The 21,865-nt window shown below is 53.7% G+C and overlaps 1 protein-coding gene across 1 annotated transcript in view; it reads right to left on the bottom strand.

Moving 5' to 3' along the window:
• Nucleotides 1-21,020, bottom strand: part of BPIFB4 (BPI fold containing family B member 4) — a 24,501-nt gene extending 3,481 nt beyond the window's left edge. The window contains exons 1-14 of the mRNA XM_084886976.1: nt 20,979-21,020; nt 18,847-18,970; nt 17,901-17,963; nt 17,051-17,567; nt 15,613-15,717; nt 14,444-14,587; nt 12,881-12,944; nt 12,356-12,416; nt 11,124-11,215; nt 9,141-9,344; nt 6,467-6,520; nt 5,582-5,752; nt 3,203-3,270; nt 1,220-1,262 (exon numbers count right to left, since the gene is read on the bottom strand). Of these exons, the coding sequence (XP_084743102.1) occupies nt 1,220-1,262; nt 3,203-3,270; nt 5,582-5,752; nt 6,467-6,520; nt 9,141-9,344; nt 11,124-11,215; nt 12,356-12,416; nt 12,881-12,944; nt 14,444-14,587; nt 15,613-15,717; nt 17,051-17,567; nt 17,901-17,963; nt 18,847-18,952 (1,692 nt within the window). The 5' untranslated portion in view covers nt 18,953-18,970; nt 20,979-21,020. The remainder of the gene's footprint in view (nt 1-1,219; nt 1,263-3,202; nt 3,271-5,581; nt 5,753-6,466; nt 6,521-9,140; nt 9,345-11,123; nt 11,216-12,355; nt 12,417-12,880; nt 12,945-14,443; nt 14,588-15,612; nt 15,718-17,050; nt 17,568-17,900; nt 17,964-18,846; nt 18,971-20,978) is intronic.
• Between the last annotated feature and the right edge of the window lie 845 nt (nt 21,021-21,865).

Here is a 21,865-nt window from a genome sequence, read left to right as displayed (position 1 = left end):
ACTTCCCTGAGCCTTGGCTCCACGTCTGAGAATGGGAGTGGATAATTTTTCCCTCCGAGGGTGGGCAAGCTGAGCTCCCATACGCAGAGCCCCGGCCGTGGCCCAGTGCCAGGCGGTTCTACGGTGACAAGAGCACGGAACTCACCTCCCAGCGCTGCCTCTTACTCGCTCTGTGACCTTGGACAAAGTCACTTAACTCCTCTGTGTGTGGCTTCCTTATTTGGGACACGGGCTAATGGTTGTACCCAAATGACCAGTTTGTGGGGGAGGATTCCATGAAAAGAGCTTATGGGTTTGTTTTAAGTGTGATTTGGTGCCTGGTGCCCATCACCGTTGCTCCACAAATATTCACTGATCTCACTGTTAGCTTCGTTTTCTCTTTAGAGTCCGGAGATCCCAGCTCTAGCCCCAGAGACCAGAAACCAGCGGTGAGGCCTGGCCTGCTTCTCTGAGCACCAGTCTCTCCATCTAGAAGATGAAGCTGGCCAGGGGCTAGAGCTGTTTGGGTGGAAAGAGCTCAAGAAACGGCAACACGGTGGGTGTTTGACTATTTCCGTGCCCGTGGGAACCACCCACGCTTGTCCCAGGAGGCAGGTATCTGTGTCCTTGTCAGTTTGTAAAAATAAAGAGGAGGGGCATTCCTGAAGCTTTAATGGGACTGGGACAGATAGTCCCAGTGGGGACCCAAAGGAACAGAGCCAAAACAGGATGAAACCCTAGAAAAGGAGTGTCTCGGATTAGAAACGCAGGATTCCAGAAAGTGGGGGAAGGAAGGGAGGTTAGAAATAAATCCAGACCTGCTTTTTTTACAGAAGAGGAAACTGAGGCTCAGCGGGGGTTGGTGTTGCCAAGGTCATAAGGGAGTCCGTGGCAAGGCAGAGCCCCCTGATCCGGGAGAAAGGGGTCCCACGGGATGGGTCTGCGTCCTGGCCTCGCCACTCTGAGGGAAGGGGTTTGGGCCGAGCAGCCTCCCCGGGGGCAGCCAGTCAGAATGGGCAGCACCATAGGCAGAGTTGGAGCTGTGACTCCGTCCTCTGCCCCTCCCGGGCTCGTGGGCCTCAGTTTCCCCACCTGTGAAATAAAGCTTGGCAGGGCTGATGCCAACGCTTTGGAGTTCGTTACCTCCTCCCCCTCCCCTCTCCTTCCCCACCCCCCCCAGCCAGTCTCACGGGAATGCCGTTCCCAGAAGATCGCGCCGGGGCCTGAGCTTGGTACTTACATCAAAATTGCCCACATTTGAGGTTCTGAGGTTCAGGCTGGTCCTACAGACAAAGTACACAGCCCATCAGAGGTAGCGGTGGCCTGAATCGTGGGGGGCTGCATGGCACTAAGCTCTTAGAAGCCCCCCTCCATCCCTCTCCCCCCGTCCCACCAGAGTCCACAGGAGGGCCTCTCTCGGCCTGGGGGCAGTTAGTCAGAACGGTGGTGGTCTCCACGTATTGAGCGCCAACCATGTGCCAGCCGCGATGCCCAGGTGCTATCTACCACACACTCAGGCTCGGAGCGCAGAGCACCACCTGGGAGCCAAAGCACCTAACGTCTCCAGGCCTCCGTTTCCTCCTCTGCACAGTGGGCGGAGCCAAGGCCTAAATGAGATGATTCCAGTAAAGCCCTTAGAGCTGTGCCTGGCGATGGCAAGTGCCATGTATACATGTGCGATCATCACTATCTTGTTGGATCTTTTCAGCAACCCTGTGTGTGTGTGTGTGGGGGGGGGGGGGGCGTGTAGATAGGGGGCACCTGAGGCTCCAGGGTAACTTGCAACGGCTTCTTGGGAGGGAGAGCCCAGGCCTCGCACCCTGAGCCTGTGCTCCTGGCGGCTGTTTCTGGGCAGGGAGGCCCGAGGCCTGGGCTCAGGTTTCTCTCTGCCCGAGGAGGGCCTCAGTCTCTCTGCACCTGAATCCCATCATAAGGTGACCAGACGTCCCGATTTTTAACAATTTGTCCCGAGGCGTTTTAAAAAAGTCCCGATTTTTTTTTTTTTTTTTTTTTTTTTTAAATCGGGACTTTTTTAAAACGCTGCAGGATGCGGGACAAATTGTTAAAAATCGGGACTGTCCCGCCAAAAGCAGGACGTCCGGTCACCTTATCCCATCAGCACACGGACAATTTCACCCGAGAGAGGCCAGCCCAGACCCGCTCACGGGCAGAGTCATTGGAGCTCCCAGCAGGAGAGAAACAGATATTTTATTCCATCCTGACATCCCCTCCCGCCTCCCCACAACACCCAGCTCTTCCCTGCCCCTCCAAGGTGGCCTGTGCTGCCCGCACTGCCGGACACCCCAGCTCATCACACGGCCCTTCCCATCCGGGCCCCGGGTCGAACGCTACCCCCTTACAGACCCCTGGGCAGCTCTGAAAGGCACCCGATTGTGAGCAACCCCAACTGTGGGGCTTGGTAAATACTTGTAAGGAGAGAAACGTATGAACGAGGCACGTGCTGACGTTTGTATACTTAACCTCGTTTACCATGAGGTCGGAATCATCATAACACTCACACAGGCCGAGATCAAGAAGTAAGTGAACTGAGACACATTTCAGGCCCCGCTCAATGCTTGGCACAGGGACAACACCCGGTAGATGAAGCTATGATGATGCTCACGGTGAGCGGGTGAGAATGGGACAGTTTCCGGTATCTCCGAGTTTAGGTAAGGAGACCGATTTGCAGAGAGGCAAGGTCAGTGCAGGCTTCAGCGGTCACAGTGGGATGGGGAACCAGGCCTCTTGGCTGCAAAGCCGGTGCTTGTAACCATTCAATGCAGCCCCAGGCCAGACAGACCATGGTCGGCTCACAGCCCTTCTCTGTGCTCACTGTGCGGCCCCGAGTAGACAAGCGCCCTCTCTGAGCCCCGGTTTTCTCCTCTTTGCAGTAACAGCCCCGCCTCCGCAGGGCCACGGGGAGCCTAAGCAGGGGAATGCAGGTGGGTCCCCGTGCAGAGCCCGCACACATCTTCACCGGCTCATTATCACGGTTGATGTTGTTATTATTGGCCGTAGGTTCCTTCTATTAGGCCTACGGCTGCTTCACCCGCCTGCCTGGCTTTGCAGTCACCGCCCGTGTTTACCTTTGCAGCCTCCTGCGTTTGGCCAGCTCTGACAGCCAGGCCAGGAGACCTCTAAGCCCTCCCCATGTCCCTCCGTGAGCTGGCAGCACCGAAGAGGACTCTGGTGGGCAGGGGCCCGAGGCCGCAAACCTGCTTACTTGTCCAGCTTGGCGTCGATCATGAGCTTATCGCCGTCCACGGAAAAGGAGGCCAGCAGTTCCGTGTCCTGGAGGAGAGGGAAGGAGAGGGAACGTCACTGCCATCGGGCATTGGCTGCTGCCTGCCGAGGGCTCCTGGTGCCAGGCACCGGCTAGGGGCCCCAGGGGCACTGAGCATAAAGACAGGCTGTTCCCCGAGGTTGTGGTCAAACCTCCTTCTATAAGCTGACACCACCCGTAACCTCACCACAGAGTGGATTTTCGCCCATGGGAGGGAAGGGGAGGGGAGGGGAGGGGCTAGGAATAACAAATTGCCCTCCTTAGTTATTGTCCACTAGTAAGTCACAGCAAGGGCTGAGTGAACACCTCGCAGAAAGACAACTGCCTCAGGAAGCCAGAGATGGGCCTGGGTGTTCACAAGCGCTCCCAGAGCCGGTGGGGTGGCCTGCAGCCTAGGAGACCTGCTGCAGATGAGCCATTGCAGATGGGATTGGGCATTAACGCTGTCAGTCAAAATTGCCCTCACCTCTCCCCCCATGAAAGAGCATAAGAGGTCCCGAGGGCATGAAGCCTTGTTAAAAAATAATAATAATAAAATAAATCTGTCTGCTTCCCTGACTCCCTCACCCCAAAATAAAATAAAGTAAGTTGGTCATGTGAAAAACATGAGGCCCCTAACCAATTCAGCTGACATTATTAGCAATAACAATAATGATGATCGTGGGGATGATGGAGAGGAGGCTCCGGGTATAAATGGGCAGGGACCTACGGGGCATGCAGATCATTCCCTGAGGAAAGCCTTTGAACCGAGCCTGGAGGTAGGTACGATGTGGCCACAGGAAAAGGAAGGCATGAGCAGGGGCCAGGCAGGGGGAAGGGCATGTGCAGAACGCTGGGGCAGGAAGAGTTTGGCATCAGAAGGACAGAGCGGAGGCCCGAGAGGAAGGCGATGCAGGACTCCTGGAGGCTGCGTGGGACGGACGGAGCCAGGCCGGCGGGGTAGTGGGCTGGAGAGGCCTCGGGCACTGGGGGTGAGAGCCAGGCAGTGTTCTGAGCTGGATGCAGCCAGCATCTGGGCTGTCGGCGGGGAAATCTCCACACAGTTGGGACTAGTCAACAAGCGCCAAGTCAGGGCCGGCCAACGCCCCTCCCCGGGTGAGAATTCGCCTTCTGAATCTCTCATCTGACAATGAGAGCCTCTCCCCACACTGGGGCTTAGCATGCCCCCCCTCCCGGACTGGAAGTGGCCCATTTGGTCTTGAGCCCTGGGCAGAGAACCTGGGAAGACATAGCGGACAAGACAGAACCCAAAAGTCTGAGTCCAAAGTTTTAATCAGGGGTGGTGGGGGTGGGGGTGGGGGTAGGGGTGGCATTTGATACAACACATTCCTTTGACAAGTACTTACTAAGCACGCATTATGTGCTGGACCCTATCTATGCTAAGCTCTGGGATCCAGCGGTGAAGAAAACAATTGGCATTTTTGTCCAGCAGTAAACTAGCAAACCGGTGCAGGTTAATACAATGTCAGATTAAGGATACAAGCAAAGTAAAGCAGGGAAGAGAGAGAGTAAAAAGGAAGGGAGGGAGGAGGAAGGGAGGGAGAAAGAGAGAATGGAAATGGTGAGAATATTTTAGACAGGTGGGCAGAGAAAGAGCTCTCTGAGGAGGGGAAATGTGAGCAGACCTAAAGGGAATGAGGGTGTGCGCCATACCGATATCTGGAGGAACATTCCAGGCAGAGAGAACAGCATGTGCAAAGGCCCTGGGGTGGGACTGTGTTGGAGGGAAGATTGGGGAGCTGAAAGGTGGGCAGGGTGTGCTCGGGAAGGATATTGTGGGCCCTTGTGAGGGAACTGGTTTGTTTCAGGATTGATAGAAAGCCTTTTGAGAGAGGAGCCGCATGATTTTAAGGGGATTCCTGCCTATGAAATAGTTGTGGAAGTTGCATTTGTGTCTATTCCCTCTTGTGTACCAGGGACAAGAGAGCCAGACCATCTGTCTACTTCCTCCTTTCTCCCATATCTGATAGGAAGCATAGTACATAGCGGTATACAATAAATATTGTTGACGGCGTGACCAAGGCCTCCTTTGCCAGGCACTGTGGTATGCACCCGTGAGGATAACAATAGCCAGCACTTTTAGATCGCTTACGAAATGTCTTAATGATTCCCTGCTGCCTTACCCCGTGGCAGAGGGAAAGCAATCCAGAGAGAGGGGGTGAGGTGCCTGAGCTCACAGCTGGAAGTGCCAAAGACGGACTTGGACCAGATCACCTGGCCCCGTAGCCACGTCTGCTGCAGTCACTGTGGTGTGGCGTGGAGATCTGAAGGCCTGTGGACCCCTCGCGAGCACGGGCCGCCCACACCCCAGACACTCACCACGTCGACGACACAGATGGTGGTCTCCACGTCGTTGGGCTGGGACACCATGATCTCCGAGGTGGCGAACACCTTGACCAGGGCCTTGTCCTTCTGCAGCGTCACGGACGGCGGGCTGGGCACCTGGATCCGGATGGTGAGCGGCATGGACTCCGGGTACTGCTGGAACACCTGTGGGGAGACCCCGGCATGAGCAGGCCCCTGCGGAACTCCAAGGTCACTGGAGTCTTAAAACCTCTCGTAAAGGCGCCAGCCTGCTGCTGGGTGTGAGCAAGGGCTGCCCTTGTGAGAATGGAGGTGATGATGCCAGCAAAGACTGAGGCTCAGTGCCCAATGCCTGACAATGCTCGAGACTGGTACTGACTGCGGTGGAGTCCCCGGAGCCTTCACAATGCCGTTACATGACCACATCCATAGGGTACGTTCTCATCATGTTTCAGATTGGAAAACTGAGGGAAACTCCCAGCAAGGTGTCCCAGGCCAGCAGGAAAGTGGAGACTCCAGCCCAGGTCTGTGTCACTACAAAGCTTAGCCCTTCCTGCCTTTAGATGCTCCAACTGTAAGGTGACCAGACGTCCCGCTTTTTAACAATTTTTCCCGTGTCCCGCGGTGTTCTAAAAAAGTCCCGATCTTTCCAAAAATCTGGACTTTTTTTTAAAACACCTCGGGACACGAGAAAAATTGTTAAAAATCAGGACTGTCCCGCCAAAAGCGGGATGTCTGGTCACCTTACCCAACTGGGATGAGAAAGGCCACAATGTGAGGCGTCTTACAGGGGGAGGGGGGGGGGCGCAGAGCATCCCCATCCTGGTGCTGAGTGTCTTCCCTTCGGCTCCTGGGGGGAGGGGGAGGCTGAAGAGAAGGAGACACTCCTGCCTTACGTACCTTGGGAATCAGGGCTCCCAGCGTGGCCGTGGTGAGGGGAGGAAGTTCTTCAAACTGCAGGACAAGAAGAGGCATGTGAGTCCCTGAGGCTCTGGGACAGATGGGAGCTGCTGACATAGTGCGTAACCTCCTCAGGCTCTCAGCAACCGGGGCGGGGGGGCATCTTCTCCCCGTAAAGCCCCCCGGGGAGGCCCTGCCTGTCTAAGGCAGCCACCGTGTAGACCACGGGAGCTGTTCTGTGGTTACAGGGACAAGGCTGGCACTTAAGCTGACCACAGGCATGCCTTAGAGGGAAGGAGACAACTCTTTGTCCTCTAAAAATGCAATTGGTTATTAAAACAAAGTGCAGTGTGAGCTCACATGGGTAACCAGTGTTGGTTAAATGCATGATTCTGCAACATCCCTGAACCACCTGCACTGTTGTTTACTTAATATCTTCTTTTTTCCTTTTTATTTTTATTTTTTTTCAGAGAGGAAGCGAGAGGGAGAGAGAGACAGAAACATCAATGATGAGAGAGAATCATCATTTGGCTGCCTGTTGCACGCCCCCTACTGGGGATTGAGCCCACAATCTGGTCATGTTAGTAGGAACAGTGATGGACTGGAATTGAACCTGGGACCCTTCGGTCTGCAGGCCGACGATCTATCCACTGAGCCAAACCAGCTAGAGCTTAATATCTTCTTTAAATCGACTAACTTTTTCAAACCTCAAATACTAAAGAGTGGACAGCCAGTATCTGTTGACAGAGATGGCAACTATAAAACTAAAGGCAATAAACAGAACAATGCCCTACCCCCTCCACGGATATTGCTGTCTGTGGAGGCCTCGGGCAGGGGTGGGGGGTGGCGTGCTTGTTCCTTCCAAGTTAAAAAGAGGACACTACATCCTGGCACAAATGGAATCAAAGAGTGACGTAATTGGTATGGTGGTGTTTTAGAGAACATCTTGTTCTTATGAGATACATATGGAAGTTTATGGAGTGAAATGTCACATCTCTAAAAACTCAAATTGTTCAACAACAGGTGATGGGTAGATAGGTGGCAGGTGGATGGATAGCTACAGAACAAATATGATAAAATAGTAACTAGAATCTAGGTGAATGATATTTGGGCACTAATGGTGCTATTTTGCAACTTTGCTGAAGGCTTGAAATTTTTCAGAAGGAAAGGTTTGGAGAGAAAATGAGTCTAGAACATACCCAAGAGTGTTTTATTCTCATACTAGGGGCCTGGTACACGAAATTCATGCATGGGGGAGGTTCCCTCACCCCAGCCTGCATCCTCTCCAATCGGGGACCCCTTGGGAGATGTCCGACCACCAGTTTAGATCCTGTGGGATCAGGACTAAACTGGTGGGTGGTCATCTCTTTCACAATCTGGGACTGCTGGCTTCGAACTGCTCACCTGCCTGCCTGCCTGATCGCCCTTAGCTGCCTCTGCCTGCCTGCCTGATTGCCCCTAACTGCCCTCCCCTGCCAGCCTGATCTCACCCCCAACTGCCCTGCCCTGCCAGCCTGATCTCCCCCCGACACAACTGCCCTTCCCTGCCAGCCTGATCTCCCCTAACTGTCTCTGCCTTGGACCCCACCACCATGGCTTTGTCTGGAAGGAAGTTGGACGTCTGGAAGATGGCCGGTTGGCCGGGTCTAATTAGCATATTACTCTTTAAGTGTTATAGTTAGATTATATAGGATAGGATTGCTTAAATGGCGCGGGAGGGGGAAGGAAGGGAGCCTTATTTAGCAGAAGGAGATGCTCTTGGCAGACAAAAACACATAACCTCTATATTTGGACTGATAGCCAGCCATATGCATTATACAACCAAACCAGTCATGAAAAAATTGAACCACTTTCTTACACTTTAAAGTAAACCAAACAGCTATTGCCCTTAAAACCCCTCCTCAGCCCACACCTTAGGTTCTGCCTTCAAAGTTCATCCAGATTAGGTTCTAATTGGTTGGTTTCTATGCCAGTCAGGTCTCTGGGCCTAACTCTGGGCCTAATCAAAGAGGAGGGACTGATCAGCAGCCCTGAAGGAGGCCCAGAGAGAAACAGAGGTGTGGCTGCCGGTGAAGCCAGGAGAGAAAGAGAGAGGCAAGGGCTGATCAACAGCTGCCATGGAGGCTGTGGCTCAGACCCTGCCTCTCTCTCTGCAGGCCTCTCTCTGGACCTGATCTTCAGCCCCTCGGCAGTCAGTGCTGGGTCGCCATAGCAACCTAGCACTGACTTCCGATGTTCGGTGGAGCCTTGGTCATTATGGACCCTGGCTCTTTATCTATATAGAGATGCCTTTTAGTTACTCAGTATGAGTGCTTACCAGGTGAAAGGATTCTAAGCATTTACATGGAAATACATACAAATGTATGCATAGAATGCTTTTTACAAAGGATTGGAATGAAATTAAATAAAATGGAATAGTGAGAAGCTTTCTCACCATACGGTTTGATGTTGTTTAATGCCATGTCTGTGAATCACTTAAAATCTTCCTAGGCACCATGCGTGGGTAAACACGGACATAACTGATACACATCCATGAACTGGAGATGCGTCCAAGGGTGGGCTGTCTATAGATCTCACTTTATGGCAATTTCCCCACAGCCATGGGGACTACAGGATCAACTGGAAGCTCTCTGCTGCCCAGCCTGCCCCACTCCCACGTGGGGCCATGACTCACCATGCCATTGGTGATGTCAATGTCCAGTGCCCCTTGCTTCTGCAGGAGAGTCAGCACTGAGCCCAGGAAGTTGGCAGACACGGCCAGTTGGGACTTGGTGTTGTCGCCCATGGGGGGCAGTTCGGGCATCGTTGGCCTGGGAGCCTTGGCTGGGCGCCCCAGGGGGTAGTCGATGAGCCCTCCTCCGGCTTCCCCAACCAGAGTCTGGAGAAACAGAGAGGAGAGGGGTCACGGGGAGGGGTGCAGGGACGGAAGCTGAGGAAGGAGGCTGAAGGCTAGGTGAGGCCCTGACTCTGCCTCCAGGCAGCCTTCCTTGATTAAACCCACTGGGTCTGAGTGACTCTTTCATTTAGGCCCGAGATCTTCTTCAATTTGTGATGGTAGAGGGTCTCTGCAGTTCCCACTTGGTGACCATTTATAATTATAGCCATGGTATGTTGCCCTATATTTTAAATACATGTATGACATCGATCCTTTCCCCACCTCAGTCCTGCCATATGCGTTAGCATGTTTATGCACCTGCACAGTACACATTGGTGTATCTACACTCTAAAGACTACGCTCTTGTCCATGGCCTACAAGACACTGTCTAGTCTACCCTAGGGGCCTCTCCACCTCATCTCGAGCCACTCTCCCCCTCACCCCCCCCTTTACAGAGCAGCCACTAGGGCCTTGTCAGTCCCTGCCACCCCCTCAGCACCCCCACCATGGTGCCTCCCACACACGGCTCCCTCCCCCACACTCTCCTCTTGCATGTTCCATTCATCTGGCAGGTCTCAGCTCAAGTGCCCCCGCCTTCAGGAAGCCCTCCATGATCTCTGTGGGTATGTCAGATCCCTGCTGAAGGCTCTGAGAGCCCGGAGCCTTCCTTCACAGTGCTCACCCTCTATACTTGTACATTTGCTTGAGTGATTCTTGGGTGGCTTGTCCCCTCCAATAGAAATCCTGCCCTGTGCCCCACTGCACCTCCAGCCCCAGCCCGGCGCCTGGCACACAGCAGTGACCAGCAAGTAGCTCTTGAATGGCTAGAGTTGATGCATTTACCAGGTGTGCACCTGCTCGTGCGCACAGGCGTGCTGTGTACATGAGAGCAGGGGTGTGCGCCTGCACCCTGTATCTGAGGGAGCACATGGGGAAGCACCTGTGTTCGTCGGCCCATGGGAAGTTTGTGTGTGTGTGTGAGCCCCGTGCACAGTTAGGGACCAGATTCGGCCGTGTGCTGGAGCACTCCAGCTCACAAGAGCCGAGTCCACACATCTCTCCTCAACTCGGTGTTCAGGGAGTCAGTAGGCAGCTTGAAACTGGCCGTGGTGGGAGAGTTTATACCATGGAAGTCAGCAAATGTTACAAATCAGGCTTTTCCTTTCTAATAACGAGAGCCAGCTGTGAATGCTTACCAGCACACTACTGGCCAGATTCATTGCTCCAGGACAGTGGTCGGCGAACTCATTCGTCAACAGAGCCCAATATCAACAGTACAACGATGGAAATTTCTTTTGAGAGCCACATTTTTTAAAACTTAAGCTTCTTCTAATGCCACTTCTTCAAAATAGACTCGCCCAGGCCGTGGTATTTTGTGGAAAAGCCACACACAAGGGGCCAAAGAGCCGCGTGTGGCTCGCGAGCCGCAGTTTGCCGACCACGGCTCCAGGAGAACCAAGCCCAAGCAGTGGCTCTAGTAGTGAGAAGCCAGATTGCTTGGGTTCAGATCCCACGTTTACATTTATTAGCAGTGACCTTGGACAAGGGGCTGACCCTCTCTGTGCCTCGGTTTCCTCAGTAAGAGGCCTCCCTCTAATGGCTGCCAGAGGTTAGATTAGAAATGAGCTCAGTACACAGTAAGCACTGAAGTGCTGGCCGTGGCTCCTAGGAGGGCCCGATCTGATCACAAAGGGGTCTTGCTCAGCACTCAGCGAAGCCTCCTTCCCGCCCCCGCCGGTAGGAAGAGGGCCCCTCCCCCTGCCCCCAAGTCCAGTCACTCACGTTGAGGTCCAGCTCCAGGAATTCTCCAGTCACAAGCGGGAGGCTCGAGAAGGTGTACTGGACACTTCCCAATATCCCCAGAGGAACCAGAGCTGCAGGAAAAGGGGGGGAGGGTCATGGGGAGGTACCCTCTCCCTCCCGGACACCTTCCCTTTTTGTGTCCCAAGGCAGCAAGGCTCCAGCTCCAGGCACCGTGGAGAGAGCAGGAATTCTGGACTCAAATCCCAACTCTGCCTCTTCTTTGCTGTGTGACCTCAGGCAAGACCCTGCGCCTCTCTGAGCTACCGTTTCCTCCTCTGTAACCGGTTTAACATAATTCCTTGGCCTGTGTTGTGGGGAGGGGGGCAGGGAGGTCCTGGTGTGGATACGCTCTGTAAGCTGCCAAGTCCCGTGTGCTGGGCCAGAAGCAGTGTTGTGCTCCGTGGGATCCAGCACTTGTGATGAACAGCTTCACCCTCCGGGCTCTTCCCCCCTGTTTCTGGCCACAACAGAGTGAGTTTACCTGTCTGGGAAAGCCAGCCTCAAACTGCCTGGAAACCCCAGAGACATGGGCCCACCCCGGAGGGGCCGCCCTGTGTGGCTGCGGAGGTGGCCCCGCTCAGCGCGGTGCCACCTCGCTGCTGAGGTTCGCGCGGCTGCACACCCTGTGGGGCCGGCTGGCCCTAGGGGCGTTCGCTCGGAAACCCTGGATCGGGTGGAGCTGGAGCCTGGCGCTGGGACCTGGACAGTGTCCCTGTGTCTCCTGCCACTCGCTCTCCAGGCCCTCTGTGGGCGGAAGCCAACCGCCTCCTCATAGAGAGGAGGGGGGGGGGGGGGGACACACCTGCCAGGGCAGAGCCAGGGCAGAGCCAGGGCTCCACCCGGCCTCCTGGCTCCTAGTCCAGAGCCGCAGCCCCTGGGGACCAGAGGGAAGTCCAGGGAGGCTCTCCCTCAAGGCATCGGCCACACAGCACTCTGAGGTAAGGTGACCAGATATCCTGCTTTTGGCGGGACAGTCCCGATTTGTAACAATTTGTCCCGCATCCCGCGGTGTTTTAAAAAATTCCAAAAATCGGGACTTTTTAAAAACGCCGCGGGACGGGGGACAAATTGTTAAAAATTGGGACTGTCCCAACAGCGGGACGTCTGGTCACCTTACTCTAAGGGCCTGCGCCCCAGCTCCCTGAGTCCTCGTCCCAGGGGCTGGGCCCGGGGCCAGCACGAGTAGATGAAACGAAGCAGGAAGAACTTACAGTTCACCAGACCCAGCTGGTCGTTCACCAGACCCAGCACGACGTCCACAATGGGGCAGAGCTGTGGGGTAAAAGCACGCCGTTCTGGGGGCCGCGCAGGGGGCCGCGGAGGGTGTGCACCAGTAACAGCTAAACGGAGCCCATGCTGACTGACCTGCTCGGGGCTCGGCACTGTCCTCCCCGCTCCCCGCGGGGAAGGCTCCCTCATGACCCCCGTTTCACAGATGGGGAAACGGAGACCCAGAGAGGTGATGTGATTTGTCACAGAGCTTGGAGGTGCCCGAGCTAGGACTCAGACTCAGAACCGTGTGGTCCCCAAGCTCCACCTCCTTCTCCCTCCACCAACCTGTCCCTCCGAGTTCCTCAGATCAACCCAAGAACACGCCTCCGCCCCTGGTGCCCTCGGGGCCGCCCCCTGGTGCCCTCGGGGCCGCCCGCGTGTTCGCGGCGTTGGGGGTGGAGCTGTGGCCCCTCGGTCTAGGGAAGTCAGTGCTCCTTGCTCCCGGACCCGGGATGGGTTCTTACCAGGTCAGGGAGGACATTGGCCAGGACCCGGTTCACTAAGTTGTCCACCAGGTTGGGGAGAAGCCTGAGGAGAGGGGAGCAGAGTGAGGAGGGCTCACCACGCTGGGCACACTCGGGGTCCCAGGCCAGGCCCTGTCCGGAGAGAACCTGTCAGTGCTGGAAACTGCCCTGAAAGCTGCGGGGGCAGTGCGCCTTCACCTTAGTCTAGCTGGATGGGCTAGTCAGGCAAATTGGGGACTTTTCATTCATTCATTCATTCATTCATTCATTCATTCCTTCATTCCCTCATCCACCCATTCACTCATGCATTTACTCATCCAACAAACAAATGTTTCTTGAGCTCTGCAGCGGGCCCAGCCCAGGCTGGGATGTTCCTGACTTCTAACTGCAAATGTTGTTCCCTCCTGCTCGGCTGGCCCTCCTCGAATGGACTGTTGGTTGCAGCTTTGCATAATCCTCCCGAAGGACCCAGAAACAGCTCCAAATCGAAGAAATAAAAATAAAAAATAAAAGCAAAGCCGTGTTAATAGCATGTGCCCGTTTGTGCTAAAGGGCGGGTGGGGAGTAAAAATTCACGTTTGTGTTTGCTTCGTTTGCACAAAGAAATTGGAAGGGGAGCTTGCTGAGAAGGGGCAGATGGGAGGCAGGCTCCTCACGCTGTGCCTTCCTTTTTGTCTCTTTTTGAACCATGTATTATTACCAACTGTATTTCCCAGTGGAGATGTGAATTCAGAAATCTGTGAGGTCTCTGTGGGCTGTCCTCCCGCCTCCCCTCATGGAATACCAGGGCCGATCTCCTCCCTACCACCCTGGGGCAGAAACAAAGACTCAGAGAAGCTCACGTGAATCAGACATCCTTGGGTTTGAGTTGTGCAATGAGTATTTCTGCTCCAGAGCTTAGCTAAGATGAGAGCCGGGGGGAACTGGGCCAAGAGATGGATAACACGGAGGGGAGGGGGGATTGTGGAGCAGAGAGAGAACAGAGGCCCCAAAGAGAAAAGCTGAAGAGGGCTCTCCCGTGATGAGAGCCCAGGAGTGAACGAAGGGGCTCCATTCTGAGCTGCCTGAGGTGCTCTCACCCAAGACCATCCCGGGGGGGGGGGGGGCACATGCAGGGAGCGTGCTGGCCATACACAGACACTTGAAACCTCTCTGGTCAGAGGGTGGGGACTTGGCCGCCTTGTGGGGCGGGTGCAATAGGAAAAATTTCACTCCCAACCAAGTTTGCACTGGACAGAACCCAATGGGAAATGATCTCTTGGATTGGGGCACCCATGGACACAAACCCGTCAGACATATATTTCGAAACTCTTCAAAGGTGCCAGGTGCTGCCCTAAGGCTTTACATTCATTATTTCAATCCCAACAGGAAAGAGACTCACCCCCAGGTAACCGATGAGCAAACCGGAGTTCAGAGAGGGCAACAGAATTGCTCAACGGCACACTGCAAGGGCTGGTGGAGCTGAGATTTGGACCCCAGGATGCTCCCAGAACCCCTGCTCGTAACCATAAGGGCCCGTGCCACCAACCCCCAAGGCGCTCCACTCCACAGCGCAGTACTCACCCCCGCAGCAGCCTGACTTTGATACCCCCCAGGAGGGTGTCGCATCTCTCGATGACCAGCCTCGGGTAGCCTGTGCGGTCCATGGTCAGCCGGACCTTGGCCGTGATGTTCACCTCCACGGCGATGTCCAGGAAGCCAATGAGACTGGAGGAGACCATGAGGCCGGGGAGACAGAGAGTCACCCCCAGCCTCCGGGCAGCTCAGCCGCAGCCAGCCCTGCTGGCACCTCTCACCCTTCCCTGCCCTGCCCCTGGCTATTATGAATCGATCCTGCTCCTCTCTCATCTCTAGGGATCCCAATCCGGAAGACTTCCCCAGGCCCTCAAGTTATCTGTGAACAAATCTGTGTCCCTCCTCAGTCTGCGAGAGCTTCTAAGGCTGGGGACAGGGGTCAATAAAGGCACTCTGCAAATACACGGAGTGGCCAGATTATGATGATCTCTGAACGCATAATAATCTGGCCCCTCGGTGTATTTGTATCTCCAATGGGTACCAACAGTATTCTAGGCTTTTGCTGGAGATCAACCACCTATTTGTCCTGAGCTTTCTATCAGCCAGTGCCAAGGGGAAAACTGATCAGGTGCACAATTTATAGTATCTTTGATATCAAATAAATGAGGCGTTCAAGAGAAGTACACTGAGTGGCCGGAGTATTATGCGTTCAGAGATCATCATAATCTGGCCGCTTCAGTGTAAATTTTGGTTTCTAAGGTGAGCACCCAGTGACCTAACTTTCTAGACATGACCTCAACCCGTCCGGAGGAATCAATGCACACGTCCACGCTGAGGTCCTCTGTAAGCATCTCCCAGGCGGCGGGCACTATTCAGGGTGGCAGACGCCAGTGGCCACAGCCGCGTGGAAAAGGGGATGTCAGTACACCCATTGCAGGTAAAGACACTCAGCTTCAGTGACATTAGGGGACGGGCCCACGGTCGCACTGCTTAAAAGGATTTGAACCCAGGCTGTCCCCTAAGATCTTAACCGTCTCGCAGACCGCCCTCACTGCTGACAGGGACTAAAGATGGCCTGAGCCCACGGGTGTAAGCCGTGCCCTGGGTGGAAACACATTGGACCTTATTAGTCCCCACAGTAAGGACAAAGAGGCTGACGTGTAGGGAAGGGGCCCCCATGGGATGCTGGGGTCCCCTCCAGGGCTGATGGCACACACCTCTTCCCGTTGATGGCCACGCGGGTGTACAAGCTCAGGTAGACGCCCACACCGGGCAGGAGCCGAACGGACACCCGAGGGAGGGTCAGCTCCGCGATCCGCAGCCTGCACAGGACCAAGAGCGATGAGAGGACAGGGCACACACACACACACACACACACACACACACACACACCCCGCTGCGGCCATGCCACTCCCCGGGGAGTGCCCTCCCTCACACTCTCCTTGGCTGAGTCCCGTTCAGTCGTCCTGACTCTATAGAGACCTGAGGTTTGTGGGTAGAACTTGGAAAACACAGAGAATAAAGGCAAAAGATGCCATGACCCCTACTCCCATTGCCCAGAGGCCCCCTCTGCGTGTCCATGTATTTTCTAGGACTCTTTTCAATTTAAAGATGCCGTTCCTTTGGCTTGTCCCTGCCCCTCTAGGCCTGGTTTCCTCCCGCACATTCTCCGATTTCAGCTCAAGGTCCTCTTCCTTCAGGAAGCCCCCCTGCCTCACCACTGTACACATCCTCATTTCTCCATGAGCTTTCTTTTTTTTTTTTTTAATATATTTTATTGATATTTTACAGAGAGGAGGAAGGGAGAGAGACAGAGAACTAGAAACGTCGATAGAGAAACATCGACCAGCTGCCTCCTGCACACTCCCCACCGGGGATGTGTCCGCAACCAATGTACATGCCCTTGACCGGAATCGAACCTGGGACCTTTCAGTCCGCAGACCAACGCTCTACCACTGAGCCAAACTGGTTTCGGCTCTCCATGAGCTCCTTACCGCTGAGGCAGTGGGAGGGCTATTTCCAGGCGTCGTTATCCATGTCCATGAGGACAGGAGATATGTCTTTCCTTGGCTAGCCATGGGGCCCTGTCCCCAATGCCAACACAGTGCCCAAACCATAGCAGGCATTCCAACTGTTTTTTAATGAAACAGTGAGTGTGAGGAGGAAGCTGGGCAGAGTTGACATTATAATATATACAGGGTAGGGGGAAAGTAGGCTTGCAGTTGTTCATATGGAAAATAATACAATAATTAATAAATAATAATGTGAGCATAAACTCTGTTTCACGTACTCACAACTGTAAACCTAATTTGGCCCCACCCTGTGTATGATTTTAAATCCTTGGGTTTTTTTCCACCTAAACTATGTTACTCTGACGGTTCTACAGGTGGAAACGTTAAGACTCAGAGGAAAGGAATGGTCCAAAGTCACACACAAGTCTACAAGGCTGAGCTGGGACTCACATTCAGGGCTGTTTAATGACAAGACCCAACACCATCCAACTTGAGGTTCTCAAAGACGTCAAGGCCCGAGGCCAAGCCCTGAGGTGCCCAAGGCTCTGAAAACCATCCCTCCTCCACCTACAGGTCCAAGGTGACCCCCTTTTGGAGATTCATCCCGGGGGGGCCTGATGGAGAGATCTCAGACCCTCCTTACCCCGTGATGCCTTGCACCGTGCTCAGGATGCCTCCCTCGCCGAGCACGCCCAACACGCCTCCTCCTCCGAGAAGTCCTCCGTCACCGAGAAGACCGCCTCCGCCCAGCAGGCCACCTTGGCCCGACAGGATGCCGTTGTTTGCCAGTATGCCGCCAGAGCCCAGCACACCGCCTGTGCCCAGGGCCCCCGTGGCCACCCCAGGCGGGATCTCTCCCGGCCGCAGCTCTCGCCGGTGAAGCCTGCCCACGGATGCTGCGCCTTCGGCTGACTTATACAGCCTATGGTCCCTGCGGCCAAGATCACTCTCAGCCGCGCGGTAGTCGCCATTCCGGAGGTCTCTCACGTTCCCATCAGACTCGAGAATCTCACCGTATCGGTATTTGCCCCCGAGCTGAGCGGTGTTGTCATTGGTGTCGATGTGACCATACTTGTAATTCCCGCCCAGCTGGTGGCCCTTCGTATACTTTGGGGGGCGATCTCGGACATGAAAATCATTGTAAGGAACACCACCAGCACCTCGGGGGTAGGCCATGCTTCTGTAGTCATCATAATGGGGCCGGCCACCACCCAGCAGACCACCACTACCACCCAGAAGGCCACCACCATTACCACCCAGAAGGCCACCACTACTGCCACCCAACAGCCCCCCACCACTGCTGCCACTGCCACCCAACAGCCCCCCACCATTGCCACCTAGTAAGCCTCCTCCAACTCCACCCAACAGGTCCCCGCCACCCCCTCCACCACCACCACCAAGCAGGCCCCCCAGAAGACCACCTCCCCCGCCACCTCCACCTCCACCAAGCAGACCCCCCAGGAGAGGCCCGCCACCTCCGCTACCAGCTTTACCCACAGGCACCTCCCTCAGGGCTGAGTGGAGAGCATCGCTCCGCTCCAGGTTGCCGGAAATGGCTGCGGAGAAGCAAAGGCGTGTCAGGGGTCCCTCCCTTTCTCCACCTCCAGCCCCCAGGCACCACCTGGGAGCCCCGCTTGGCTCGCCGGGCCCCCCCTTTTCCCGTAGGTAAATGCCCAGGTCAAATGGGAAGTCCCAGCAGCCCTGATGTCCCCCGGAGCTCGTTAGCTGCTGGCTTTGGCCTGCTCACACATTCACTAGATTTCAACAGCATTCAGCCAGAACCAGATAAATGTGCTTCCTCACCCTCCCTTCCAAGTGCTCCATACTTTATAGCTCAAAAACCTGCTTCCTCCTGCTTATCCCACTGACTCCTGGGAAATAGCCAAGGCCACAGTTACTGTCCCCATTGGATGGATAAAGAAAGTGAGGCCTGTGACACTCAGATAGGAAATGACCTCACTTTTATTCTCCTAATAGCCTTGGATGGGAATTGGGACAGGGAGATTAGAGGCAGGAATAATCATAGCTCCCGGTTTTGAGAGCTGTCTATGTTACCGGGAGTTGTGCTAAGTTTTCACCAAAAGATCAACTTGTTTAATTCTCATATGAGTCCTCTGAGATGGGATCTTTGATTGCACCCATTTTGCAGATGAGTATACTGAGACTCATAGACTTAAGGTCACACAGTCAGTATCTGAACCCCCGGAAGACTGACTCCAGGACTCAAGCTCTTACTCACTGCTCTCTACTGCCTCGTGCATAAAGTTCCCAACATGATGTTTGGCACATAGGAGGTGCTCAGGAAATAGTAACTAAAAGGAAAGAGGGGAAACTACAGCCCAGAGAGAAGTCACCCATCCATCTGCTATAGAATCTGCCAGTGAGGAAGGGGATCCTTTGGAACTTCAGAGTAGAAAGAACTGCCAGGGATGGACTCACCATTGCTCAGCACATCTTTGGTCATCCTGAGGACCACGGTTGAGTCTTTAATTTGGCCGAACACAGCTGTCACAGACAGAGCAGCCACACACCAAGCCGTCCACATGCTGGCGCTGCTTCCCTGCTGGAGACAGTGCATCAGATGGTGGTGAATGGCCACCATCTTCCTGGCCAGCAAATGGAACTAGTCACCTCCTTCCAAGAGACACATCAGGATCCTGTTTATTGAGTGTCTATTATATACCCGATACAATGTGCTATGATTAGAAAGCAGAAAGGATCCCAGGTCACACAGTGGGGCAGAGTCCAGAATTTCTGTTACCACCTTCTGAGTTTTTCAAACTGAAATTAATCTGGAGATACAAAGCAGACCCATTAACTAAACTGCTCCAGAACATGGATGTTCGATCATCTCCCAAGATGAAGTTTTTTTTTGTTTGTTTTGTTTGTTTGTTTTGTTTGTGTGGGTTTTTTTAATATATTTTATTGATTTTTTTTTTTTTATATAGAGAGGAAGGAAGAGGGATAGAGAGTTAAAAACATCGATGAGAGAGGAACATCGACCAGCTGCCTCCTGCACACCCCCTATTGGGGATGTGCCTGCAACCAAGGTACATGCCCTTGACCGGAATCAAACCTGGGACCTTTCAGTCTGCAGGCCGATGCTCTATCCACTGAGCCAAACCGGTTTCGGCCCAAGATGAAGTTTTTAAATGAAGTTTCAGGAAAAGAGGTCATGAGGATTTCAACCAGAACAGCAAACTAGGAGGAAGCAGGCTATGGGGAAATCTCTCCAGCATCTACTCCTTTATTAACCTACCCACCCATCCACTCAGCCACTCAGCCAACTCCTGCTCCAACCATCAATTCTCCCTCTCCATCCATCTTTTCACCCATCCTGGCAGCCATCCTACCACTCATTCATCCACTCACCCAACTGTTCTACTGATCCAACTGTCCATTTCCCCTCTTCAGTCATCTTACCCATCTGTCCTTCCATTCATCCATGAGACAGCCAGCCAACAAGCCAGTAATATATCCATCCATCCGTTCATTCTTCCATTCATTCTTCCATCAGTTCATCCACTTATCAAAACATTCACATAGCCACCCGTCCATGCTTCCAGCCAGCAAACACCTTCTCCCACCTCTTTGCAGGAGACAGTTGTATACCACTTGGTTAAGATAAAGGGCTCTGGGTCTTTGGGTGTAATCCTTACACAAGAGACTTTATCTTTCTTTTAATCCTCACCCAAGGATATCTTTCCATTGATTTCTTAAGAAAGAGTGGACGTGAAGGAGGAAGGAGAGAGAAACATCAATCTCTTGCCTCCCACAGCTCCCAAACCCAGGTCATGAATCAAACCTGCAACTATAGTACGTGCCCTTGACAGGGAATCGAACCTGTGACCCTTTGGTCCACGGCCAACGCTCTACCCATTGAGCAAACCAGTGAGGGCAAGACGTTACCTTTTTGAACCTTTGTTTCCTAATCATAACACATTGCATCGGGCATATATCAGACACTCAATAAACAGCATCTAGTGTTACTGTTTTGGGACTCTAATCCCAGACCTCTAAGAAGTGGGTCTTTAGTTATGAGATAAGGGGCTGTGAGTGGAGCGGTGAAGCTGCATGTGTGGGTGAGTTGGTTAGCCTCTAGGAAACTTCATTTTGCTGCCTTCAGTGCCATCCCCCACTTTTCTCACTCCATCATCCTAGCCTACCCATTCTCCAGCCTCCGAGAGTCACCCCCTCACTTCTGGACCAAACTGTGAAATGGTCGGCTTCAGCCCCTCCCCCATATTCACCCTCTTTCCCTTTTCCCTGCTCCCATTTCTCTGGAAGGTCACCAAGCCCCCAAGTGTTTTCCCTCCTCCCACTTCTCCCAAGAGAGTCCCAGAGGCACTCATTTATACTAGAATATGAAGGACTAATATGTGTAAGAACTTTTCTGTCTTCCTCACCTCGTCCTAACCCCACCGCCCATATCTCTGTGTTCAATGAGGTGCCACCACCTGCAGTTAAAAAGATGGGCTTTTTAACGAAGGGGTTTCTGGCATCGGCGAGCAGCAGACCTCAGCTTCCCCCTGTCAGCCTGGACCCTGAAAGGGGAACAGACTCCTCCTTACCCCTGGGATGTCCCTGCAGCTCAGTCCTGAGAGGTCCCGTTCACTGGCCCCTCTGCTCTGCGCTGAGTCTGGGCGCAGGCCCCTTATATAGCGGCTGGAGCCGGAGTCCAAACCCAGGGAGGGAAATACCATATAATTATAAGAGACCAGGCAGATTGGCTCTGCAAATTGGGCACTGAGCCCCAAAACCACAAGGGTTTGCGGTTTGTGGCTAATTCCAAGAGCTGTGCTCAGCCCCGGATGGTGTCACATGAGCTGGGGTTTATCAGCCCCTGGTCTAGGCCTACTCCTGGAGACCCCTACTAGGCCCCTAGATGGGTGAGCTGGGAACATCCCCAAATGCATCTATCTCATGTCCAGCTCCACGGCAGGCCCTGCTCACTCCAGGTGTCCTGAGCCAGCAGGATGTGCCCCGACTGGACTCAACATCAGGCTCAAAGCCTGCTCAATCCCCAGTTCTCCGTATAATTTGAGCCAGCCACTTCCCCTCTCTGTGCCTTTTGTTATTTCCATCTGTTAAATGGGTATGATCCCCACCTCACAGGACTGATTTGAGAATTCAGGGAGATGTATATGGATCTGACCCTTCAAATTTGAGGTTGGTGTGAAGAGAGCAAGCTGGGCTTTTTTTGAGCTGCAGGCTTTCTCCCTGTAATTCATTATGAAACGTTCTTGTCACCTTATACCCACCAGCTACTTCTACCATTAAAACTGTGTTATAATTCCTTTATCACATAGCTATATGCCTATCGGTTAATCCATCCCTTTTTTTTTTTTAATGTATTTCAAAGTAAGTTGCAGACAACAGCACATGTCCCTCTGAACACTTCAACATGTATGCCATGAAGATTCTTTCCTTTAAATGTAAAATTTATGTGCGGTAAAGT

The sequence above is a fragment of the Pipistrellus hanaki genome (genome assembly GCF_964339955.1).
Source record: "Pipistrellus hanaki genome assembly, chromosome: 6".
Lineage (NCBI taxonomy): Eukaryota > Metazoa > Chordata > Mammalia > Chiroptera > Vespertilionidae > Pipistrellus > Pipistrellus hanaki.
This window is presented reverse-complemented; position numbering and strand designations above follow the sequence as displayed.